The sequence below is a fragment of the Ovis canadensis genome, chromosome 22, assembly GCF_042477335.2.
Source record: "Ovis canadensis isolate MfBH-ARS-UI-01 breed Bighorn chromosome 22, ARS-UI_OviCan_v2, whole genome shotgun sequence".
NCBI classification, from domain to species: domain Eukaryota; kingdom Metazoa; phylum Chordata; class Mammalia; order Artiodactyla; family Bovidae; genus Ovis; species Ovis canadensis.
The window spans coordinates 28,247,800-28,275,438 of record NC_091266.1 but is presented as its reverse complement, the minus strand read 5'-3'; the positions used below and the strand labels follow the sequence as shown (position 1 = coordinate 28,275,438).

The following is a 27,639-nucleotide window of genomic DNA, read 5'->3' as shown; positions in this document are numbered from 1 at the left end:
GCAAGAGTACTGGAGTGGGGTGCCACTGCCTTCTCAAGCCGTTAGCAGATTCTCAACCTCTTCTTCCAACTGGAAAACTTTGAAAGCATAACCAACATTATTTCTGTCGTATATTTTTTGCTTCTCTTACTTGACAGACTTTCCCAAATCATCAATAACTTCCATTATTGAATAGATTTTAAAAGAAATTTTAGAGTTAAAATTTAAAAAATTTTAATTACTTTTAAAGCCATTTTTCTCCTCATGCTCTGCAACAGTTTGTCAATGCTGCCTGGAGATGCCTCTTTGAAAATTTCCTTTCTCGATGTTTCTTTTTTCTTATCGACTTTCTTTGTTCCCTAGATATTTTTCTTTTTCCAACTACTTCCACCTCCAAGGATTCTCCTTTGCTCTGCTCTCTGACCTCTTCTACATACTTCCTTTCCTGAGGATCTCATCCACTTTTGTGACTTCAAAACTAACATACGGGCAGAGCACACACACACACACACACACACACACGCACGCACGCACGCACGCACACTCTCTCTCTCTCTCTCTCTCTCTCTCTCTGTGAAGCTCAAGTTCCATATTTCCAACAGATGCCGAATATCTCAAGCTCCTCCTTTCTGTTCATCTATGTCGAGATTATGTCTTCTCCTTCAACAAAATATCTCTGAAAACCTGCCTTACTTTCTTAAAGTTAAATGCAGAAATGATACCGTATCACTCCCAAATAGGCTCAAAATGCAAGCATTATCTTCACCTAGCTGTCTCTCTTGCTTCACATGTTTACTCATCCAGCCCCCTTCTCGGTATTTCTCCCACCCAGTCTTTTCACACTTCCCATCCTTCTGTTCCCTCAGTTAGCACCCTACTTAGAGGACAGCCCAGAGACATTCTCTTTATCCTTGACATGTTCATAACGAATTTTCCTTAGGCACTAATCTGATCATTACTTGCCTGTGCAAGAACTAATTTCTTCCCAACACCCGGCTTAAAGTGTTCTTATAACTTGAGTCCAACCTACAAATTACAGGTGGTGCTGCTGTCTGGTCACTCTTCTCTAGCCAGCTGGCCTGGTCAGTCATCCCTAGGGATGCCTGGCCTTTTCCAACCTGTTTTTCTGCCTCACGCTCTTCATCCTGGCTCAAATACTCTTTTCCCAGTGCTACTCTCCAGCCGAACCAATGTCACCTTATTCTTCAGGACACATACTAACTCATTCAGTTTTCCCAGTCTATTTAACAGCTGCAGTATTTAAAAGAAGTATTATTTCTCTAAATATTTGTTCTATCAACAAAATACATATATTAACACAAAAGTAACAAATCAAACTTCCCTCAACCTTAAATGCTATATTAAAATATCACATTCTCTTGCCCCACCCTTTCTATTCCTGATTCCTACAACCTCAGGTACAACCACTTTCAAATCCAAGCTGTTTCTATTAGTATTTACTTTCATATTTCTATATATATTATAGATAGATAGAGAAAAAACAAAGCCATTCCTATTTTGCTGTGTAGATTTCTCTCACCTCCTTCTGTGGGAGATAAGGCTTTAGCTCTCTTGACATCATCCCGCCATGCCCCTGTCCTCCCAACGTGCACTCTCTCCTAACTCTCCTCTTCCTGATAGTCTTACTGCCATTTTTGTGTTTAACAGTGAACGTTTACACGATTATGACTATATACATATTCACAGTGTACTCTGATTAAAGACATCCCCTCGTTCAGCTTTTTTCTTTCCCTGGAGTATAGTAACTATTTACTTTTCTTCAATTTCTACATTCCCATTCGCCAATTCTCTAACATAATCTCTTCTTACTATGTACAAACAAGGGCTTCCCTGATAGCTCAGCTGGTAAAGAATCTGCCTGCAATGCAGGAGCCCCTGGTTCGATTCCTGGTTCGGGAAGATACTCTGGAGAAGGGATAGGCTCAGTTCAATCACTCTTTGCAACCCCATGGACTGCAGCACGCCAGGCCTCCCTGTCCTCTTCCATCACTGGAATTTACGCAAACTCATGTCCACTGAGTCTGTGCTGCCATCCAACCGTCTCATCCTCTGTCATCTCCTTCTCCTCCTGCCTTTAATCTTTCCCAGCATCAGGGTCTTTTCAAATGAGCCAGCTCTTCACAGCAGGTGGCCAAAGTATTGGAGTTTCAACTTCAACATCAGTCCTTCCAATGAACATTCAGGACTGATTTCCTTTAGGATGGACTGGTTGAATCTTACCCACTTCAGTATTCCTGGACTTCCCCTGTGGCTCAGCTGGTAAAGAATCAGCCTGTAATGCGGGAGGACCTGGGTTCGATGCCTGGGTTGGAAAGATTCTCTGGAGAAAGGAATGGCTACCCACTCCAGTATTCTGGCCTGGAGAGCTCCACGGGCTGTATAGTCCATGGAGTCTCAAAGAGTCAGAAAGGACTGAGTGACTTTCACTCACTCACTCACTCACTCATGTACAAACAGATCAGGAATCAACCAGTTTCATTTCTGTCCCTGTAATATGCATCATTCCTCACCAATTTCATGTGCTCTCTGCCCTGCTCATCCGGTTTAGAATTTACTTCTCAGTCAAGTCATCATTAAAGCCACACCTTCCATGTTCCTTTGATTCCCTTGTCCCCACCTCACCTGCTCAAATTATTTGGTACAACTACAACGCTAGTTAAACCCAACTCTCTGTTAACTTGTGCTGGTAGCCATTGGGCTGGGAAAAAAACCACAACCACACCCCTTCAAATTCATAACTACAACCCAGATGTGCCTTTAAGATTTCCAGGACTCACAGTACACTTCCCCAGTTCACATAGTCTCTTACTTTCCTGCACAACACATTTTTCCCTCTCCAACATTTTCTGCTCAGTGAGACACGAACGTCTACAGAATCTGAGCACCGCATCGCCCTGTGGCAACTGCACGCACGTGCACGCTGCCCCCCACCTGCTGCTGCAGAGGGTCTGCCGATGCTTCCACATGAAGCCAGTCTCTTCAGCTGACGCTGCCCCCCACCTGCTGCTGCAGAGGGTCTGCCGATGCTTCCACATGAAGCCAGTCTCTTCAGCTGACGCTGCCCCCCACCTGCTGCTGCAGAGGGTCTGCTGATGCTTCCACATGAAGCCAGTCTCTTCAGCTGACGCTGCCCCCCACCTGCTGCTGCAGAGGGTCTGCCGATGCTTCCACATGAAGCCAGTCTCTTCAGCTGACGCTGCCCCCCCACCTGCTGCTGCAGAGGGTCTGCCGATGCTTCCACATGAAGCCAGTCTCTTCAGCTGACGCTGCCCCCCGACCTGCTGCTGCAGAGGGTCTGCCGATGCTTCCACATGAAGCCAGTCTCTTCAGCTGATGCTGCCCCCCGACCTGCTGCTGCAGAGGGTCTGCCGATGCTTCCACATGAAGCCAGTCTCTTCAGCTGCTACACTCCACACCCTCGGCCCTCCCAAGAACACTGCTTCAGCAATGTCCCCTCTCCCCCACTCTCCTATTATTATCTCTTTGCTTTCTTGGATTATTCCTTTCAAACATGTCAGTATTGCTCCCACATTACAAAATAAAAGCCTTCTTGACTGTACTTCTTTGAGCAGTGACCACCCCATATCTTTGCCCCCATTAGTGGCAAAACCTGAAAGAAAGCTGTTGATGCTCGCTGTTTCTAACTCTTGTGCCTCCCCTTCTCTCCTGAAACAGTCCAGTTAGGTTTCGCCTCATGGTTTCACTGAAAGTGCTTCTGTCAAGGCTGCTGACCTCCAGTTGTTAAATCCAACTGCCAACTCTCGGTCTTCACCTTACAACATCACAGTCCAGCACGCCCGCATCTTTGCTTGGCTTCTGGGCCACACACTCTGGAAGCTTCCCTCTCCTATACTGACTGTGCCTTTTCAGTATCCTTTGCTGGTTATGCCCCCTCTTCCTGATCTGTCAACTTCAGAATGTTCCAGGGACCCAGCCTCGGTCCTCCATACTTCTCTCTGCACTCACGCCCTTACGTACTCCTGTCTTGTCCCACGGTTTTAAATACTGTCTGCACGCTGAAGACCACCAGATTTTTAACCCCAGCGAGACCTCTCTCAAGTCAAGAATTGTATATTCACCAGCCAACTTCCCTCTTCTCTGAAATGATTAACAGACTCAACATGTCCAAATCCAAACTCCCCATCTGTGAAGTGAAAGTTGCTCAGTCCTATAACAGTCCATGGAATTCTCCAGGCCAGAATGCTGGAATGGGTAGCCTTTCCCTTCTCTAGGGGATCTTCCCAACCCAGGGATTGAACCCAGGTCTCCCCCACTGCAAGGGGATTCTTTACCAACTGAGCCACCAGGGAGCCTAAATCCCAGATCTGCCAACCCCAAACCTGCTCTCTCCTTACTTAGCCTTCCTTATCTCACCCTCTAGCTGCTTAGGTCAGAGACAGGCCCCATCTCCGAGCTCCTGGCCCCTGCCATGCGGCTCCTCAGACGAGCCGCAGGTGCCCCCCTGACCTGGAACAGGCCCACTTCCCCCAGATCTGCGCGCGGCTGTTCCCTCAGAGACAGCGATCCTGGGCTCCGACCCCACCTTCTCACTGAGGCCTATCCCCACCACTGTATTTAGAACTAGCATCTGTCCGCCCTTCACCGCCTCCCTTCCTCCCGCCATGTCCCTCACTTGCAGCACTTCTCAGAGTTGCTGATTCAGAGGGTCTGAGGTGGGGCCCCAAAACCGTCATTTCTATTAAGATAGTAACGGTGTGGGGACCAAACTTTGAAAGCCAATGGAGCAGACATTTACTTATAGACAAATTACTCCAACTATAGACACTAAAATAGAAAAAAAGTCAAAGATATAAGACCTGAAAATCCAGATTTACAGAACGATGGCAAACACTACACAGAGATGAGCGTTCACGAGGGCTTTTTACTATGGTAGGAACCGTGGGGAGAAACATGGGTTCAGTGGTTTGTGGCGGGAAGTGGCATTTGAGTTTGCTGGACCTCAGGCAATGTAGTGCCACTCCTACAAACTTCCATTTACAATCTTGAAAAAGGGTTTGGTTTGGATTAGGACCTTATAGAGCACTTCTAACTTTAAAAATATATGACCATACTTCTTTATATTATTACTATTTATTTGGTATAATGATTATACCATTAAGAAAAGGGTACTCATTTTAAAAATTCTTTTTGGTTTTACATAAATGTACACTTGTAGAATCGGAGAAGGCAATGGCACCCCACTCCAGTACTCTTGCCTCAAAAATCCCATGGGCGGAGGAGCCTGGTCGGCTGCAGTCCATGGGGTCGTTGAGAGTCAGACACGACTGAACGACTTCACCTTCACTTTTCACTTTCATGCATTGGAGACGGAAATGACAACCCACTCCAGTGTTCTTGCCTGGAGAATCCCAGGGACGGGGGAGCCTGGTGGGCTGCCGTCTATGGGGTTGCACAGAGTCAGACATGACTGAAGCGACTTAGCAGCAGCACACTTGTAGAATATATGATAGATTTTTAAAAATTAAGAGTCCCACGACTAGCATCCCTATTAGTTCTGCCCTCTTTCCACTACCATGTAGCTCAACAAATATAGAGTACTGTGTAGAATAATAAAATACTAAAAATAACTGCAACTAAAGTCACCCTGAGATCCTGAGATAACGTTGTAATTTCCTTTCACTTTTAATTTGGAAATATATTTCTTAGATATTTAATATGTACAGCCTTATTTTTCATTTCTTCTTAATAAAATAAATTGAAATAAAATGCTTTAAAACAAAAATCAAAGCCTACATTAACTGAGTCAAGGCACCAGCAAGTATTATGATGCATAATAAGAATTATTAAGAGCTTATATAATGATTTAAGTTAGAGGAACTAAAAATATATTGACATACCTCAACATTTCTAATGGGTTTGTCTCATGAACCTGGTTGCCACACCTTGGACAATCATTGCTATCTTCAAAGTGCTGGACAATACAAGTCTTGCAGACTGAGAAGAAACAAGATGTTAGATTAAAATACATCACTTGAACTTAGTATAACTAGACAGTCCCTATAAATCATCTACTACACATAAAATGCTATTAATCAAACTTTATAAAACCTTAAAATGATAACACTATTTTAAAAAACACCTGAAATAAAGCCTACTGCCACAATATAAAAATTAACTATTTTGATTATTGTTATTCTTAAATATATTCACAAACCAAACAATTTATTCATAGTATGTAAAAAAGTTGATGCATTTACATACAACAATAGATTTTCTCATTTAAAGAAGTAGAACAAGGAACAGTAAAGGCTGGTAAATCTGAATTTATTTCTTTTGCTAAAAGTTTACTTGAATGCAATATAAATAGTACTTAATAATATTTGAGAGTTCTCAACATGCCTGGATTAGTTTTTATGGGCAGGGTGCTCCTGGGACAAACCAGGAGTTTCAATAGAACTTCTGGCCCGTGCAGAGTATGATACGTCCGTGCTCACAGGACCATAATCCCAAGGGCCATGAAGTATAGCCAGTGACATCCAGCTGGTGCAAATGCACAAGAGGTAAGCCAAAAGAACCACCGAGGATTAATTAATTAAGATGTTAAATAAAGCTTATTATAAATAAAGACAACAGACGTACCATTTGTGGCTTTTGGGGCACGAGTCTATATAGCCAACCCCTCCTCCAAACAATACTAATCTTTCTGGTTATGACTCTCTCCCACCTTTTCCCTAAGCTTATTTACCAACTTTCTTGCCCAAAAACCTCAGACATAAACAGCACCTGAACTGTAAAAAATTTTCAGCCCAATTCCCTATCCCAATGCCCCCTCTTCCATTTTATTACCCTATGTAATCTGAAATTTTCACCTGTACAGATCAGCTCCCCCTTTTACGACTTCATTACACACTATTTTTCTCCCCTCTGCAAGCCCTGGACTATCTAAAAGCAGTGAAAATTTATCTATACGATTGACCTAGAATAAACACCAGGATTCCTACCACTGAGATTAGGTCTGAAAATTCAAACTTATCACAGACACTGGTCAGAGAAACAATGGTCAGGGTAGACTTCTCCTAGGAAACTAATTTTAAAATTATCAGTACATACAGTATTTCCTTTCACTTATTTATTCATTGATTCAATAGCCAGCTTCCCTGGTGGCTGAGAAGGTAGAATCTGCCTGTAATGCAGGAGACCTGGGTTCGATCCCTGAGTCGGGAAGATCCCCTGGAGAAGGAAATGGCAACCCAGTGCAGTATTCTTGCCAGAAAACGCCATGGATGGAGAAGCCTGGTGGGCTACAGTCCATGGGGTCGCAAAGAGTTGGACAGCACTGAGAGACTAACACTCTCACTTTCCACTTGCAACAGCCAAGCACGATGCTAGGAGCTGGGGGACGCAGGGATAAACAAAGTCCATACTCTTATGGACCTTATATTCTATTTGGGAAGTCAAAGAATTTTAGTTAGTAATAAGTGATATCTACAAAACAGACAAAAAACTGTAGCCAGAGAGAGTGCTGCAGGCTGGGGGCTATTTTAGGTAAGAGTGATCAGGGTAGGACTTCTTCCTGAGAAAATGACATCTGAGCAGATTTTTTTGCTGGATGAGTACACCTGGGCGCCCTATTCTCTACATCTTTTTACCGTTACATACAGCTATTGGGGTAACACTCCTCTACTACATTTCTCCCCAAATTTGGGTGAAAAACAGCAGTACAAAACCCTAAAAAAAAAAAAAAGCTTAGATGTATTTCTTTTCTCCAAACTTCCTGGCCTCCAAAACATTCTGAATGTCTTTTTAAAAAGTTAATGTTTGGGAAGGAAGGGCTACCTTGCTAATCAATACTGAGCAGAGGCAGGAAAAGCTGAATTCTTTAGCAGACTGCTGGTATTTGCTGTTTTCCCAGGGACACCAGATAAATCTCTAAAATGTGGGAAAGAAGGCAAATAGGACAGATAAGAGGCAAGAATGATGGGTATTGGGAAGCCTGATCCTGTCCTGAACTTCAGCTCCCGCCCTGGAACTCTGATGGTTATGGTTCAAAAGGTTTATCATTCTCAGGAATTCCTGGTTGTCTCTCGCCCTTGGCCAACAGAGAGGCACGTGACATGCCCAGAGCAAGTGCTCGTGTGGGTCAGCTAGAAGGCTAAGGGCAGCAGCCTGTCTTCCCAGGGACAAAGATACTAATCCAGGTTGATGCAGAAAGAAATGTCAGGCTCATTTGTCCAGAGGTGCACACAGTTTCAAGAATAAGGCTGCTTGAGGCCAAGGCAGCCTCAAGGTGCTCAGGGATGGGACCAGTAATCTGTATTCCAGATCTGGACTGATAGCCACTAACAGAATGTGGCTCCTGAGCACTTGAAATGTTGCTAGTTCAAGTCGAGATGTGCTCTAAGTATAAATTACACACCAGATCTCAAAGACTGACAATGAAAAGAATAATCCTATTAATAATTTTCATATTAACATGTCGGAGTGATAATATTTTAGACATACCAGATTAAATAAAATATATTAAAACTAATTTCATTTCTTTATTTAATGTGGCTACTAGAAAACTTAAAATTACATCGGTAGCTCACATTTTATTTCTACTGTGCAGAACAGAGGGAGTAGAAAGCCCCATTAGGAGGCAACTTTATTTCTCACACAAATGTGTGAGATACAGTATCTTATTCTACTTTTGCAGATAAAGGAGAAGAGGTTCTCACAGCCAGGTGACCTGCCTTCCCTGATGAATGGCAGCTCAGAGACTTGAATCCAGGTTTTCTGATACAGGATCACAAATTTTGTCAGATTAAAAACATTTTTTTTTAACAAAGGAAAAGAATGTAATGTAGAAATACAACTCCAAAAACATCTTCAGCTTCTCTGCTAAATCCGACTACCAACTAAACATGACAGATAAGCCATCCCATCAGTGCAGTTCAGTTGCGTCTGACTCTTTGTGACCTCATGAATGGCAGCACGCCAGGCCTCCCTGTCCATCACCAACTCCCGGAGTTCACCCAAACTCATGTCTATCGAGTTGGTGATGCCATCCAGCCATCTCATCCTCTGTCGTCCCCTTCTCCTCCTGCCCCCAATCCCTCCCAGCATCAGAGTCTTTTTCCAATGAGTCAACCCTTCGCATGAGGTGGCCAAAGTACTGGAGTTTCAGTTTTAGCATCAGTCCTTCCAAAGAACACCCAGGACTGATCTCCTTTAGGATGGACTGGTTGGATCTCCTTGCAGTCAAAGGGACTCTTAAGAGTCCTCTTCAACACCACAGTTCAAAAGCATCAATTCTTCGGAACTCAGCTTTCTTCACAGTCCAACTCTCAGATCCATACATGACCATTGGATAAACCATAGCCTTGACTAGATGGACCTTTGTTGGCAAAATAACATCTCTGCTTTTTAATATGCTGTCTAGGTTGGTCATAACTTTCCTTCCAAGGAGTAAGCATCTTTTAATTTCATGGCTGTAATCACCATCTTCAGTCATTTTGGAGCCCCCCAAAACAAAGTCTGATACTGTTTCCCCATCTATTTCCCAAGAAGTGATGGGACCAGATGCCATGATCTTAGTTTTCTGAATGTTGAGCTTTAAGCCAACTTTCTCACTCTCCTCTTTCACTTTCATCAAGAGGCTTTTTAATTCCTCTTCACTTTCTGCCGTAAGGGTGGTATCATCTGCATATCTGAGGTTATTGATATTTCTCCCGGCAATCTTGATTCCAGCTTGTGCTATGAAATTAAGCCATCCCATAGGATGTAGGAATTAACCTTACTACATAAAGTATTACATTAAAAGAATTAAATATTTTTTCATAGGCTAAGGCCCATAATTATTTTTAATTAAAAATTTTTCCCAAACAGTTTACGAGAAAAATGTAAGATGCTAAAATATTTTTATTCTAGTTTTCTTTTTTGTTCAGATGTTTTGGGTGGATGTCATCATTTTCATCAAAATCATCAATGCTTAAAAGGTTTATGCAACAGGCACCTTCTTATGCTTTTGAATTGTGCTGGAGAAGACTTGAGAATCCCCTGGACTGCAAGAAGAAAACCAGTCAATCCTAAAGGAAATCAGCCCTGAATATTCCTTGGAAGGACTGTTGCTGAAGCTCCAACACTTTGGCCACCTGATGCGAAGAGCTGAGTCACTGGAAAAGGCTCTAAGGCTGGGAAAGATTGAAGGTGAAAGGAGAAGGGAGTGGCAGAGGATGAGATGGTCAGATAGCATCACTGACTCAATGGACATGAATTTGAGCAAACTCCAGGAGACAAAGCAGGACAGAGGAGCCTCGCCCGCTACACAGTCTCTGGGGTAGCAAAGAGATAGACACGACTTAGGGATTGAACAATAACAAGCTATACTCTCAAGTGCCTCAACATATAGTTGACATAATTTAATATTCATTACAACCCTATTAATTAGGTAATACTATCAGGCCTCTTACAGATGAAGAAATTGAATAGAGAACTTCAGAAATTTGCCAAAAATCATGGAGTCCGTAAGTGGTGAAAGCCAGGACTTGAATCAAGAGCCCATTTTCTTACTCAATGCATGCCTATATGCTACATTTTCTTCTAATTTTATATCTACAGGTCTAAAGAATACAGAAAAAGAAAGCCTGATCCCTTAATTTGGGAGTCTTAAATATGTCCAAAAGGAGAATTCAAACTCCTTCAGTATCTTATATAGTCCTTAAAAGAAAATCCCAAGAAACTCTAGAAATACATCTTCCATACTCTTTTAAAAGCTGTTAATAAAGCACAACCTTACACAAATTAGAACCTGAGAAAATCCAGGCCAGAAGTTCAGTGAAACTGAAAAAAGTAAAATGAGAATTTGTTTTCGCTCAGATGCTTTAAAAAAATCACTATAAAACTGACCTTTGATTCCTAGTTTATACTAGCTGAAAAACATTTTTGAAATATCTTTAACATTTAATACTAAGCTAATTGCTCAACTGCTATACTGGTTAACTCAGGTGGTTCAAGAATAATGTTTATAAAGGTCCCAGTCTGCTGTTAAGGCTGTGTGTGGAGACCAAATAAAGTCTTCACCCTCAGCAGCCACTCTAAAGAGACATGCTGGAGCAAGCAGAAACACCTGGTCAGAAAGGGAATTAGGCTCACCAAAGATATCCCCAGTTGGAAAAACACTTAAATGGCAACAAGTGCTAGCGTTTACTGAACACTAACCAAACAGAAGGTTCTGAGCTCGGGACTTTGTATGGATTACAGTATGGAGCTACCATCCCCCTCCGGCAAAGGAGGAATGCAGTACCGGAGAGCCTGAGCAGGCTGCCCACATGTGCCCAGCTGTGCAACAGACAGGGCATCTATCCCCAGCCTGGATGTCCAGCTCAAGGCCTAAAATCCAAACCACTCCGCTACACATCTTAAAGCCAATACCATTTGGTCCCAGGCATCAAGATTTCATATTTTTAACTGATCTTTATATTTAGCTCATCAGAACCATCATTAAACTTCTGCCAAAGCTTACTAAGTGAAATTGTTCCTTTTGCCGTGCCTTAGATTTAAACTAGGTTGTTAAACAAATTGACAAAGAGTCATGTGTCATCTGAAGCAGTAGTTTTCAAATTTTGATGGGCACCACAATCACCAGTGAATTTTTTTTTTTTTTTTAAAGAACAGATTCATAGGCCTCATCCCAGAGCAATTAAATCAAAATCTCTGGGATTGGCACCAGGACTCCAACTCTGCAAAGCTCTCTTACTGAGGCAGCCAGAAGACAACTGGGAAATCCTGGCCACCAAATACTTACTGGTGAATGTCTCAGTGAGGCTGCCCAGTCCAGGAGCTGGCCGTCTGCCAAGTCATAACCAGAAGGCACTGTGTTATTCACCATCAGGAAATCATTTTGACAGAAGACAAAACATAACCACAAGAATATGGGATTACTGTGTTGTTCCCCTGGAGGGCAGGTTTACATGAGAAGCCCAGATAGTACAGCACGTGGTTCTAGCAGGTAAAAGACAGTCTTGAGGCAGACAGCTCAATCTGAATCCCAGTTCTGCCATTAGGCAAATTACTCTGTGTGTCTCTGTACAGGGGGATAACAAGGATATCTATCTCACGTGGCTCTTATGAGGATTAAATGAGCTAATATACATAAAATGTGTAAATGAGTAACTGGTAACTTCTATTTACTAAATGTGAGCTATCACTATAAATCAGCTTGCCCGATGAGCATAAAAATCCTAACAAAAAGGTATCAGCAATCGAATATTGAACGGCATCAGACCATGATTAGTTTGACACATCTATCTTAAGTAACAGATGATCTTGCTAATGGAACTTGAAATGTCGATCATGTACTGGTATTAACCGTCTGCAGCCATATTTACCCTAGAGATAGTCTCGCAACTCAAGTATCAAATTGATGACACACCGCGTCACCTACATGGGAACTGCCTATCTTTGCACATATGACACTTCTTTTTCTGGGGCTGAGGATACAAGACTGATCAACACTTTGATACTCCTTCCTTAATACGTTTAACACAACTCCAGCACAGCCTCCTGGGTGCAGGAGAAACCTTGTTGTGTCTCTTCCTGATCGCTTTCCATATACTTGCTCAGAAGCACGATTTCTAAGTTGACTCCAATAGTTCAACTATTAAAAGGCTCTTCCACATTTTAATTGTCAAATTCTTGGGGGGGGCAGGTTCGTCACAACAGGTACAAGGCCCACTAGCTGTTGCTGTCTCACATGTATGCCCCACCCACATCTCTCACAGAAAACTAGCTTCCTAGCTTTGATGACAGCGGCTCAGTAGTGTCTGACTCTCTGCGACCCCATGGGCTAGACAGTCCATGGAATTCTCCAGGCCAGAATACTGGAGTGGGTAGCCTTTCCTTTCTCCAGGGGATCTTCCCAACCCAGGGATCGAACCCAGGTCTCTCGCTTTGTGGGCAGATTCTTTGCCAGCTGAGCCGCAAGGGAAGCCCCGATGGCACGGTGATCTACAGCAGTTTCTCTTTTTGAGCACCACTTCTGATGCCATGGATAACAAAACAGTGACAGTCTTTTCTCTCCTGTCCTCGGTCATGTCAGTCATTAGTAATCCTGTTTATCAAAAGTGATCAAATGCTGACTTTGTTAAGATCATCTGAATGTGTTGGTTTTAACTCTCAACAAAGGAGTAGACTTTTTCTTACTTCCTGAAGCACATCACTATCTTTATATGCCCTTCTTGATAACACTCATTTGACACAGTTTGCCTTTGAAAAAATTGTCTTTTATCTGCTAACAGTTTGTAAGTAAACTGTGATCATCGGCAAAGAGAAGAGGCATCAGCTTGCTGCTTGATACATATTTACACGTAAAACTGATATTATTTTTAAAGATTTCCAGAACAGTTGTAATTTGCTTCCATGAGACAGGATCTCCTAGTTTTACTCATAAAAGGAACTAATGAACATCTTTATTTCTCTTACACAGCACAGTTCTTTCAAAGGCCTACATGAGTTACAATTTCACAGAGAACACGAAGGACAGCATTACTACCGAGGAGACTGCTTTATTCTTGCTTTGCCAGGACAGAAGGACAGACAGCAAGGCCTGCTGAGCCAGGTTAGGAGAGTCTTGGGGCTTCAGCACAGTAGGTGAATCCAAGACCAAGCAGGCCAGGAGACCACAAAGTCCAGGAAGGCTTTCTACAGACAGACTTAAGGAGTCAAGTGGGACTCCAGGGTGAGGCCCACCATGCCCTCATTGCCCTCCTCATCGGTATGAATTCCACGGCCGACCAGAATAATCACTTTCACACGCAGACTCTGGACAGCTCCGCTCTCCTACAACTCTTCTTTTGTCATACTTAATCAGGTAAACTGTCAACCTGGGCTATATCCAACTCTACACACCGCTCTACAGGATTACCGCTGAACACTGCGGGAGAAAAACATGCACCACACTGACTGGTCCTCACCTTAAATTCTTGATCATGACCCTCAAAAGCGGGTCCTTCATCTGCCAGGTGGTCACACTCAACACCCTAATTCCATATGCTCTTCACCAATATTTATAGCTCAGTTGGTAAAGAATCTGCCTGCAGTACAGGAGATCCCAGTTCAATTCCTGGGTTGGGAAGATGTGCTGGAGAAGGGATAGGCTACCCACTTCAGTATTCTTGGGCTTCCCTGGTGGCTCAGCTGGTAAAGAATCCTCCTGCAATGCAGGAGCCCTAGGTTCGATCCCTGGGTTGGGAAGATTCCCTGGAGAAGGGAAAGCCTACCCACTCCAGTATTCTGGCCTGGAAAATTCCATGGACTATACAGTCCATGGGGTCACAAAGAGTCAGACACGACTGAGTGACTTTCACTTTTCTCCTCCTTGAACCCCCACTTTTACTCCCCCATCACCACTCTACACTGATGACCTCACTTTCTGTTCAACTGAAAACAAAAGGAAAGAAGAAAAAAAAAAAAGGAAGTAGAATTTATATCACTCCACCTACTCACTCACTAACATCTAACCTTTGTGGTTTTGCCTGTTTTCAGAACTTTAATGTGCCAACCTCTGCTCTGCTCACTAGACCCTATTCCAATGGTCTGGGAAGATTATTCCACTGCTTCTCCCTCTCACCTGAGTCAGTCTTTTTCTATCCACTGAAGATTCCCACCAACATTCATACACATTATCTCCCCATCTATTAAAAAAAAAATCAAACTTCTATCGACCTTACTTTTTTCTTCCCTGGTGGCTCAGAGGTTAAAGCATCTGCCTCCAATGCGGAAGACCCGGGTTCGATCCCTGGGTCGGGAAGATCCCCTGGAGAAGGAAAAGGCAACCCACTCCAGTATTCTTGCCTGGAGAATCCCATGGACTGAGGAGCCAGGTGGGCTGCAGTCCACAGGGTCACAAAGAGTCCGACACGACTGAGTGACTTGACTTTACTTACTTTCTGAGTCAACCAGCACCCCATTTCACAGCTACCTATACTCTAATTCCTCTTTTCCCATTCTTTCTCCACCTTTTCCTTACCTTCATTAAGGTGGAAGACTTACACAATCATTGAACAATTACCCAAACATCTCCGTCCTCTCACACCCAGCCAGCCTTCTGCTCCTGAGGACTGAACGGAAGCTGCTCAGAGAGCTCGTCCGCGTGCCTGCCGCCTCTCCTTGGCTCACTGCGCCCACGCGGCTAGCCTGGCCGCCCTCTGCTCCTGGTGCTGTCTGTGCTCTGCCTCCCAGGGCCCACACTCCGCTCTCCTCCTGCCTCGCTGTCTCCTCTTTTTCGGTTCCAGGGCTTAGCCTTTGGTCATCTTCCCTTCTCTACACTCACTCTCTTGGCACTCTCGCTGATGAGATAGGATCTGAGTTCTGATCCTCTCCAGATTCATCATCCAGCCCCCAGTGGGCTTCGGTCAACTATCTGATGGGCTAACTCCTTTACCTCCTTAAATCTGTTCAACTACCACCTTCTTAATGAGGCCTCCCCTCACAGACTTAAGCGGTCACACCGTCTCACTGCCCACGCAGTTAGCTGCCTGTACCCAGCCTGCACTCCCGTTTCTGCACCACCCATCAGCTGCTAATGTACACTCTGGCTTACTGCCTGCTATGCTGCCTGATGTGTCTCAGGTGCCCAGGCTAGTACTGTGCCTGGAGGAGGAGGTACTCAGTAAATATCTGTGGAACAACTGAGGACGCAAAAGTTAGGACTAGCAAAAGGAGTCATGATTTTAGTACCTGCAAGTGTGCTACAGAGTCAAGTCAGAAATAAACCTATGGTTTCAACTAAAGCAAGGGAAGAGATTCTGAGTTCACTAGAGAATTTTTTTGACAATGAAAATGAGGTAAAGGCTTCCCTAGTGGCTCAGTGGCAAAGAATCTGCCTGCCAATGCAGGAGACACAGGTTTGATCCCTGGTCCGGGAAGATTCTACGTACTGCAGAGCAACTAAGCCAGTGTGCTACAACTACCCAGTCTGTGCCCTGGAGACCACAGGCCGCAGCCGATGATGCCCAAGTGCCTGGAGCCCATGCTCCACAGCAAGAGGAGCCGCTGCAATGAGAAGCTCACGTGTTTCAACCAGAGAGTAGCTCTTGCCCACCACAAGGAGAGAAAAGCCTGTGCAGCAACAGAAACCCAATACTGCCAACAACAAATAAGTTAGAAACACTGAAATAAACGTGCGGACTCAGCATAAACAGTTCTCTAAAATAAAATGATTTTCTATTAACTGAGTAAACATATGCCAGTGGTTGAGCATTCTTAGAGAATATAGCTTTGTTCACTGGTTCTTGAATTTCTGATATATAGTAATACACTAGTCTGGTAAAAACTAACATGCTGTAAAACACCAGTAGTTACGATCCATCTTCAGGGCACCCAAACGGAAGTGATCTTTGGCCTCGTCTACACCGGCTGCACTCCTGCTCAGAATGTTTACGTTCAACCTTCGTGCCGCGTGCTTCTACACAGCTGCACACTGACCACAATTTCTAAGTCTGAATGCTTTGTATCTTTTTCCTCAATCCATCACTGGTACCAATTCCAACTCATCCTGACCTGTATATAACTTATTCTTACAAACCAGTACAGAAGGCAGGTTCATTTGTTAACCCCTAGTTTTGTCTTTTAGTGTCCACTATGAATCTCTGCTCTACTGTTCATTCTTTACTATCTAACACATAGTTTCAACAGCAAAAAGAACCATTCATCTGATATGATTCTTAACATTATTACTAATGATAGATGACACCTAGATGGTTTAAGGCCTATAATTATTGTTTCCTATTTAAAAAGAATCATCAAAATGAACACTGCAATCACCTTCATGAATGACTAGTTGCTGCCAAAATACTGTTTGAAACATGTAACATCAATGTTACTGGTGACTTCATCTCTACAACAACCCTAGACCACTGTATTTGCACTTCCTGAAACTTTTAAGTACAACTTCTATTTAGGCCTTTGATTATTACTCTAAAAACAAGTCTTGACTCAAAATCCAATTGTACAGAGAATATAGTATTGGAGAGTTCAATTTATATCTCTACATTTTAAAGACTATCATTCAGAATTATTAATAAATTCAGATCCTGATTGGGTACATAATGACAGGTATGCTGCTGCTGCTAAGTCGCTTCAGTCGTGTCCGACTCTGTGCGACCCCAGAGACGGCTCCCCCATTCCTGGGATTCTCCAGCAAGAACACTGGAGTGGGTTGCCATTTCTCTGTATACAGTCATGCAAATACAGTTAGAAGAGACTTTCTATATACATTTTAAAAATTCACATGCTGCTTAAAGAAATTATAGAAAATGTAAACTACCAGAAAGAAGAAGAAAATTAGCAAATATCCTAATTTATTATAAAGATGTACCTGGAGTCAGATATTTGGGTCTCAGAACCTAGCTCCAGTACTTATTAGCTGTGTACTTAACCTTTCTGAGTCCTGTTTCTGTGAAAAACACTGGCATAAGAATCTGAAATACTCTTCCCTCAAACCTCTTCATAGCTCACTCCTTCCTATTATTTACAATCTCTGCTCAAACGGTAACTTCCAAGCAAGCCTTTACTCTGTCTTACTTTCTTCACAGCAGGTGTCATACATGGGATCTAAAACTGTATCATTCGCTTGCTTTCTGTCAGTCTCTTCTATTGAGACATAAATTCTAAGAGGACAGACTGCATCTGCCTTGCTTACTGCTGTCTTTCCACCGTCCAGAGTAATGAATGGCACAATGTAGGTGCTAATCAACATTTGCTGACTGATTTAATACCACCTGAATAGAAGGGTCCTGGGGAAGATTACATAAGGTAATGCGTGTAAAAGCCCAAGGCCCTCAATATGATGTTCAACAAATAACAGCCACTGTTTTAATTTTATTAGCATTCACTCCAACTACTATACAATTAAAAGCACAAAGTGCCTACTTCTAGAGATGCTTGTATTCTTAACGTCTGGTCCAAAGTATGCTTTTCAGACTTCAGTGCACCACAGAATCACCTGAAGGGCTTGTTATCCAGCCCTCTCCCCCAGAGACTCAGATCCAGCAGCTCTATGGGTGGGCCCGAGGACGTGCACTCCTAACAAATTCCCCAGTGATCATGCTGCTGGCTGGAGACTGCATTTTGAACAGCAAGTATACGTGGCATAAGGTTTTTAAACATGGAGTATGAACATATCAAGAGTTCTCGGTACTTTAATACTTGCATATTTATGATCCTTGTTCAGAAAACAATAAATGATGGTTGCATTTCAAGTTTACCATCTTATAATTAAATTATTTCTTCACTCTTACACATTACTATATAAAATTACCAAGTCCCTTAACAGTCACATCTATATTTAATTATCAATTAACCCTTCTTTACTTAAGTTAAAAACTAAGTACAACAACGTTTTTCCAAAGAATTCACCTTAGTTAAGGGATTACTGCCATAATCTCTGAAAGGGCAGAAAGAAGAAAGCTTTCTTTTCCTGTACCACAGAATTCTATGTCTAAAACCTTCCCTTTTTTCGGAGGAAAGAATCGTCAGATGCTTAAAGAGGCCTCGAACCACAAAGGAGTTAAGAACCAATGCACTGTGTTATGCACATTTTAGCTGCTGGAACAAAGCTCCTTTGTTCTTAGTTTAAGTGAAAAGTCTTTCATTTTAAGTCAACAACCTATACAACCAGCAGCAAATACACTGTCAGCAACCTCAAAAAATTTCTCAGGACCCTGGAGCAAGAGACAGAGCGTCTCTTAATTTAGAACCACCAGTCTTGACTCCCCAGTCCTGCTTCTCTCCCTCTTCCATGCCCTAGCCCTACCCACGACCCACAAAGCTCCCACCTATAATGTAGAAGACAGCTTTTCAAAATCCATAATTCCTAACCCCCACTCTCTACATGCCTTTCAAGCTACCTACCACTGCATTTGAATCTTCAAAAGGAAAAGCAGACAATAAAATAATCAACTGATTGACCATTTATTTATTCATTTAAGCTTCTCTTGAGCACTCAAGTGCCAGGTACTAAGGATACACTTAATCTAAACCTACCGTGGGAGAGAGAGATGGCATGTCTTGGAGTAGACGGGCTTTAAAGGATGGGGAACTACCACCCAGGCACACAGGAGATGTTCCAAGCGGAGCAAGCAGTTGAACCACGTGTATGCATATGTGTGTGTGTGTTCTGGTGGGGGAGGGCAGAAATCAGCCACAGCTAAATAGATCTAATTTATCCTGAGGGCAGTAGGGTACCTTAAGGAAATTTTGGGTTGGCTGAAGTGTGAGTGAGGAAGACAGCAAAGCTCTTGTAAATGATCACACTAACACAGGTTAGGAGCAGGCTGCAGGGACTCCGTGAGAAGGAATGATGGCCTGAGCAAAAAGGTCGTGGGGCATCAGACTGAAGGCATAGATCTTTGAGAGATTCCAGAGCGAGACCAGACAGAACTCTGCCCCGTACTGCTGTGCTGTGCTTACTCATTCAGTCGCGTCTGTCTCTTTGCGACCCCATGGACTGCAGCCCACCAGGCTCCTCTGTCCATGGGATTCTCCAGGCAAGAATACTGGATTGGGTTCCCATACCCTCCTCCAGAGGATCTTCCCAACCCAGGGATGGAACCCAGGACTCCTGTATTGCAGGAGGATTCTTTACCATCTGAGCCACCAGGGAAGCCCAAGAATACTGGAGTGGGTAGCCTAGCCCTTCTCCAGCGATGTTCCTGACCCAGGAATTGAACTGGGGTCTCCTGCATTGCTGGCGGATTCTTTACCAGCTGAGCTAGGTGGGGGTAAAGAGAGTTAAGCATGGAGCATATTTCTTGCTTGGACAACTGAATGCTGGCATTCCATCCATTCACTTTCAGGTATGTTAAGTTCTAGGCCACTTCAGGACATCCAAGTAGACATCCAGTGGGATTCTGAAGCTCAGGACTATGCCTGAAATAAAGATTTGGGAGACATCGGCATAGGTAGTTGAGTCTCAGAGGAGTTTCTGTGAGTTTCCACAGAAAAGGAGTAGATAGATCCAAACACACCTGAAGAAATGTCTTCTTAGCTTATGAGCTTGCTTAACAGAGTTTAAGCTCCAAATTTATTTTATTCATCACTCTACCAGTTAGCAAGTGCCTGACATCTGATTATTTAAAGAATTCAATAATTATTTGTGTGAACAAGTTTATCTCCTTGGATTTCTTGGGTTGTTAAAATCACCTCATGTGTGCATGCTCAATTGCTCAGATGTGGCCGACTCGTTGTGACCCCATGGACCGTAGCCTGCCAGGCTCCTCTGTCCATGGGATTCTCCAGGCAAGAATACTGGAGTGGGTTGCCATGCCCTCCTCTAGGGGATCTTCCTGACCCAGGGATAGAACCCATGCATCTCCTGCATTGCAGGCAGATTCTTTACCCACTGAACCACCTGGGAAGCCCCAAAATTACCCTATAAACTCACAGAATGTGGACTTAGTTCACTAGCATTAAGTGATCACATTGAAGGGGAAAGTGCATCTGTATTTAAATTTTTTACCTCATTGTAAAATTTGATACCTTTTTATCACATGCCCCTGACCTGCCAAAGAGAGCTGGGTGTTAGCAAGTAAGGTAGGAGTCCACTTAAAGATGAGGCTTTCATAAGCCTCTTCCCCCCCCCACCCCCACACCTCCTTGTCAGGAGCTGGGGACATTCTGTGCTGCCATCTGTCCCCCTTCTCCCCCTTCCTTCCAACGGGCTCACCCCGTTCCTCTGTCCTCCACAGAGCCGAGTGCTAAGGACACCACGGGGTGCCTCAGTCACTCTGCTGTCATCTTGATCCTTGTTTCTACACCCACAGGGCAGCCAGGCACTGTTAGCTCTAGAACTGCTCACTGGGAGAATGGGGGGCAAGGCAGAGAGTGGGGGGGCAATAACCTGATTTGAGCAGGAGAGAGAGTCGAGATGCATGTGTAGAGTAATCTGAAAGAGTAAAGTAACTGCACTTATCTGTATCAAGGGTTTTCAAAAAATGCTCTCTTTAGCTCTCCCTCTGGCTCTCCATCCCGCTGCAGCACCCTGACACACGTCTGCTATCGCATCATTCCGTGTCACTACTGCCGCTGCACTTCCCAGCATCCACATTCGTCTGACACATTCCTCAATTCGACTCCTGTTCCTTCACTTGACTAGAGAGTTCTGAAGGGACCGGGCCCAAAGTGCGACTTCGCTCACCAATAATAAAGCTTCATTTTCATATTTCAAACTTGAAGATTAAGAACAAAATCCTTCCATTTTATTATGAGTTTTCACAATAAGAATTACTGTTTACCCATTCTTAACTTACAGTATCATAAAACTGTAGACTATGTATAAAGTTAACTTAGTAAGATTTTTTTTTAAGCACCGTAGTCAAGATGGAAACTGTTATGGGGTACTTCAATGTCACACTGGACTTCTCATTTTCCTCCTGTCCCACTGGCCACCTTACTTCTCTATTGTATACTGATTCATTACAATACCACTACACCTGTTCCACCTCAGACCTAAGAAAACCAGGTAACATCAAGACCCAACCAATGATTAAGAAACACTGCTTTGCGGTACTATTTATTTTTATCAGTACAAAGAGGGAGCTATTTTGCAAGTGAGAAAGGTTTTGCCTAAAAGCCCCAGTATAAATACAAACCAAAAAATACACAGAAATCCAAGGATCGGAAAGTGCACAAAGTTTAGCACTCTGTAGAATCCTCAGGTCTCCTAAGACACTAAGTTGAGTGCCTGACTCCTCCATCATTTACTGTTCTGTGCTTCTGCGGATGAGAAAGACCACACTTGAGTCTTTAATCACAATTCTGCCATGTTCGTTCTCTCTCAGTAAAGGGATTCACTGACTGCCAAGCAACTTCAGGCTAGAAGGACATAAGCAGTTAAATGGCCATGTATCCCTTTAAACCTTAAATTGCTACTGTAAACATGAACATAACCCTTGCTTATGAACTTACTGTTTAAACTTCTACAATCTTTTGTTTTCCCTTCAAAAAAGGAACATTTAAACCCGGATTTCATTAAGTCTCAAAGAAAATGTTCTTTCAGAAGAACAGATATAAAATCTGTAGGTAGAGACGGGAGAATCTGCGCTTTCTCCTCTAAACACTAAACACTCCCAACATCCAATCCACTAAATCTCTTCCTAGAACTGGAGGGTTTTGCTGGAGACACGCAAATAAAAAAAACAATATACTCATAATGTCTAATAGCGTCAGAAGAAGTAAAACAAATCAGACTGTGGACCGTGTCTAGGCACCATACTTGGCATAGCGGGAAACTCTGAGACAAAGCCCCCTTTCTAGAGCAGCTACACCCAGTAGGTTCTTCCTCCAAAATGCATTCACAGTCGATCCCTCTTCACCGTCTGCATCTCACATCTCATTACCCTAGCTGACGGCCTTATAATCTTTCAGTGGACCTGCAGTGATAGCCTCCTTACTGATTAGTTGCCCCTTGAACTGCCAAGGGCATTCCCACTCCAAGGCTATATACTTGCTTTTCCCTCTGCCTGGAATGTTCTTTCCCTATACCCACAGAGCTCAATCCCTTCAGGTATTCTGTGCAAATGTCATCATATCAAAGAGAGAAATCAACACTAAATAAAACCCCAACTCTGCTATCTACAGTCCTACAGTTCTTTGTTCTTGTTCACGGCATACATTTATTACTGGTTTTCCCCTGTCTTGAGAGCAGATATTTTTGATTACCTTGTTCACTGCTGTATCCTCTGTGCTCAGAATGGTGGTGCCTAGCACACAGTAGGTATTCAATAAGTATGTTTGATGATGTTTAACTCATAACTAACTGTTCAAGTGAAATAACGATAAGGGCAACAGTAAGCAAACATTTTAAGACAGTTTATAGTTAACTGGTAATTGAATAGCATGGGCCAGTAATACCAACCAAAAGTATACACATGCCCAGACCCTAGTGAAAGAGTAGAGTGGGAAAAGCTAGCTTAAAACTCAACATTCAGAAATCTAAGATCATGGCATCTGGTCCCATCACTTCATGGCAAATAGATGGGGAAACAGTGGAAACAGGGACAGACTTTATTTTCTTGGGCTTCAAATCACTGCAGATGGTGACTGCAGCCATGAAATTAAAAGATGCTTGCTCCTTGGAAGAAAAGCTATGACCAACCTAGACAACATATTAAAAGGCAGAGACATTTCTTTGCCAACAAAGGTTCATCTAGTCAAGGCTGTTTTCCAGTCGTCATGTATGGATGTGCGAGTTGGACCATAAACAAAGCTGAGTGCCGAAGAATTGATGCTTTTGAACTGTGATGTTGAAGAAGGCTCTTGAGAGTCCCGTGGACTGCAAGGAGGTCAAACTAGTCAATCCTAAAGGAAATCAGTTCTGAATATTCACTGGAAGGACTGATGCTGAAGCTGAAGCTCCAATACTTTGGCCACCTGATGCAAAGAACTAACTCACTGGAAAAGACCCTGATGCCGGGAAAGATCGAAGGCAGGAGAAGGGGATGACAGAGGATGAGATGGTTGGATGGCATCACTGACTCGATGGACATGAATTTGAGCAGGCTCTGGGAGTTGGTGATGGACAGGGAAACCTGGTGTGCTGCAGTCCATGGGGTTGCAAAGAGTTGGACTAAGCAAGTGAACTGACGTGAACAGAGACCTTATCACAGCCCCCACTAAATCTCTTCAGGTGGCATTCTGAAAAAGTCTATATTAAAACAGCTTCCTAGGTGATTTTATGGTTTTTTAACTGTGGTAAAATATTTATAACATAAAATTTGCCATTTTAACAATTAACAGGTGATTCTATTCTGTAACTCTGTTGAAAACTACTGGCACAATAGTACAAAATTTAAGCAGAGGAAAGAACAGCTGAAGATGGGGATTAAAGAAATGTCCCAGGTTATCTCAGTAGGAGGATGGCCCTTGGAGCTGAATACAGGTCTACTACTTACTAGCTGTGAGACTGGGCAGGTGACTTAGCTCTTAAGCTTCCACACCCACAAATGAAGATAATTTCTATACCCCCGCTCTCCCCATGTCCCCTGCAAACTGCTTCAAGGTTACTGTAAGGTGAACAATGAAATCATGCACCTACAGTATCTACTTCAGTGTATGTAACAGGCACCAAAGAACTTACTGGAATTAATAGAACCAGAACTTACTGGAATTACTTTCGTTGCAATAGGGAAATAAACTTGTATTGGCAAAAACACAAAAAGCAGGTGAAACCCAGACCTATGTGGCTATTAAAATGCCTCTTCTTCTACTGACAGGACTGGTGAAAAATTTGGTAGGGGTTCCAAAGATATGATCATATTAGAACAGTGGGTCTCAAACTTGTGCATGGTTCAAAATTACCTGGAAGTGTGTTAAACACAGATAACTCTGTTTTGGTGATTCTGGGGTGAGGCCTGATAATCTGTATTTCTAACAAGTTCCCAGGTAGTATTGAGGCGTTGATTATTAGTCAAAGGGTATGAAGTTTCAATCATGTAAGATGAGTAAGTCCTAGAGATCTACTGGACAGGATCATGCCTGCAGTTAACAATACTATGCTGCACACTTTAAAATGTGCTAGGAGTACAGATTTTATGTTGTGTTCTTATCACAATAATAGTAATAATAAACAAGAAGGTGAGAGAAAACTTCTGGAGATAATGGATAAGGTTTGTGGCAGTGATGCGGTAATGGTTTCATGGGTGCATACTTGTCTAACCCCATCAAAGTTATAGACATTAAATATGTGCAGCTTTTTTATTTTTAGATTTCCCTGGTGGTCTTCCTGGGCTTCCGTGATAGCTCAGTTGGTAAAGAACCCACCTGCAATGCAGGAGACCCTGGTCCAATTACTGGGTCAGGAAAATCTGCTGGAGAAGGGATAGGCTACCCCCTCCAGTATTCTTGGGCTTCCCTTGTGGCTCAGCTGGTAAAGAATCCAACTGCAACACAGGAGACCTGGGTTCGATCCCTGGGTTGAGAAGATGCCCTGGAGAAGGGAAAGGCTACCCACTCCAGCATTCTGGCCTAGGGAATTCCATGGACTGTACAGTTCATGTGACTGCAAAGTTGGACATGACTGAGTGACTTTCACTTCACAACTTTTTTATGTCAACCATACCTCAATAAAGTGATTAAAAGAAATGCACAATGAATTAGAATATGCATATCCTAAAAAAAACTCAGAACATATAAATTCAGTAAAATTAAAAAAAAAAAAACTAAAATAGTTCATTAAAAAGAAAAACTATAACCAGTAATTTCTTATGATTTTCAGGACATTTTAAAATCAGAAAAAGTCAACTATTACAATTTTTAAAACAAACAAGAAAAAATTCATACCACTAGTATCCCAATGAGAAGTTATGAAAATGAATTCAAAGTTAATTCTTAGAATATTCACTGTTTTAAAAGAAAAATTCTAAAGAAAACAAAAAACCCCAAAATGTGGTGGTTTTAAAAGAACAAATGTAACCAAAAATTTCCAATAGGTAGATAACAAAAAAAAAAATACTTACAGGTATGAAGGCATTCCGTCACTGTAGTTGGCTTGATGAGATACCCTTTACAGATATAGCAGGTGATGTAAGGATTGAAATCTTTCACCAAATGTTTCCTTTGGGTAGCCATTCGTGGTTAGCTAGGACTGGCTCTAGTAGTTTAGGCAAAAAAGGGTATTAAGTGGATGGAAGTCGGATCCCAGGAGCTGGTGTGGCGTTCCCAACTGGGTGTCCCGAGGCATGAGAACTAACATCCAGACTTCTCATGAGATCGCTGGTCATCACTCCTTTTGGTGGTTCTGCTTTCCCATATCTTCTTCCACAATAATTTTAAAAAGATGAGAGAAACAGGTGTCAAATTCTTCATACTGGATTAATACCAGTATATTAGCAGCAAGCATTACATGTTCCAAATTGGGTGAAGAGGTGAACAGAACATTTCCCTCTGTGTGATATTAATTTGTAACCTGCTATGATTAATTCAGAATAATGACGAATTCATCTGATACTGAGGCCTCAACTATCACTTCTAAACAAATGACACCTGAGACTATTAACTCGGGTTTTGATATCTTTACCTCTCCAGTAATGCATTTTAACTGTCTGCTTGACTGCTCTATTAGGAGTTCCTGCCAACACAAGCTGAAGATTCAAAATTCAAGTCATTATCCTCCCTATCAAAATGCTCCCTATTTCCATTCTGTACTCCACATCAAGCCATAATCAAATCAAATGGATGCCCTTTTCCATTCCACCCGCAGCAATGCTACTCAAATATTATCTCTCCACCCGCAGTCCAACTTAGATTCTACCAAGTTTTATTCTATTACGTTTGGAGCCCCTTATCAAAGAATGTCAGGGTCTTCTCTTTGCTCTGCAACAGAGAAATGTTTAAATTTCTCAGCTTGTCATAAAAGACCCTCCACAGGCTGATCTTAACACACTGTTCAACAGTCAGGCAAACTGAAAGGATGACTCTCTTCACAGTCCATTCTGCAGGTTCCACGCCCTCTACCCAATGAGTCCTTTTGCTCCTCTGTTGCTGTTTAGTTACTAAATCATGTCTGACTCTTCTGTGATTTACAATTATCTTCATTCTTAATCTCCTCTATTAGACTGCAAAACCTTAAATACATACCAGTCATATTTAGTAAATGTACAACCTGGGCAATGTTACTTACCTAAGCCTTAGGGTTTTTTAAACTGTAAAATGAAAACAAGAACGCCAGCCTCCTATGGGACTTCCCTAATTGTCCAGTGGCTAAGACTCTGCACTCCCAATGCAGGGGGGCCCAGGTTTCCATCCTCGGTCCCAGAATAAAATCCCATAAGCCACAAGTAAGAGTTCACATCCTGCAACTGACGGTCATGCATGACGCAACTAAGACCTGGAGCAGTCAAATACATAAGTAAAGAAAGAATGCCAGCCTCCTACAGTAGGGACGATGAAATGAGACAACATACATACAGCTAGCACACTATAAAAACTGAACGTCATTAACATTTTTAAAAACTTTTTTCCCCCCAGAAATGTCTAGCATGGCTCGTCCACATGGTTGCTTTAAAAAGTTTTAAATGTTTCTTACAACAAACATGTCCTCAGAGAACATGAAACATAATATGAGAAAAAGGTGGGGACTTCCTAAGTTAATTCTGTAAACAAAAACCTTCTACTTCAGCTGTTAACACATAGGTTAAGTATAAAGCAACCGAAGAGGTAAAAGGCATCACTCCATCCTTCCATCGGCAGACACTGTACCACTGAGTATGTGCACAGAATAGGTTCTGCAAGTAATCATCGTATCTGCGCAAGGGGTCTGGGTTCTGGTCCTTAGCCCTGTCCGATCTTCAGTAAGGCCGTGCCTGGGTCTCGGCTTCCTCCTCTACACACCGGGATTAACGGCCCTGCCTTTCTCACAGGTTTGCCACGAAGCTCCAAAGTCTGAGAAAGTCCTCTGAAAGAGGACATGCACAGTCCCGACCGAGGGAGGCTTTTAGGATTGTAAGCCACAGAGCCCTGTCACCACGGCGGTTAAAGGAAGCCAGCGCGGGCAGGGACTCGGCAGGGGCAGGAGGGAACTTTTCCGCGTCCTGGGCAGAACCCGGTAGCCACTGCCCTGGGCGGTCCGAGCACGAGTCGCCCCGCCCGCCCGGCAGGTGCGCGGGCCCGGGCTCGGCCGACGCGCTGCTCGGGCCGGGCCGG

General features: G+C 43.1%; 1 protein-coding gene across 16 annotated transcripts in view; it reads right to left on the bottom strand.

Annotated features, from left to right (window-relative positions):
* The window catches only part of PCGF5 (polycomb group ring finger 5), a 115,405-nt gene that overhangs the window by 30,335 nt on the left and 57,431 nt on the right, over positions 1 to 27,639 (bottom strand). For 11 of the 16 annotated variants that reach the window (XR_011252137.1, XR_011252140.1, XR_011252138.1 and 8 more), the window contains exons 2-3: positions 25,455 to 25,749; positions 5,859 to 5,955 (exon numbers count right to left, since the gene is read on the bottom strand). Coding sequence is in view for 10 of the 16 variants with exons in the window: in XM_069567496.1 (XP_069423597.1) it covers positions 5,859 to 5,955; positions 25,455 to 25,566 (209 nt within the window). In the remaining 6 variants the exon portion in view is untranslated. Of the gene's footprint in view, positions 1 to 5,858; positions 5,956 to 25,454; positions 25,753 to 27,639 lie in introns of all 16 variants that reach the window. The other 5 variants (XR_011252141.1, XM_069567497.1, XM_069567504.1 and 2 more) reach the window with 1 other exon arrangement.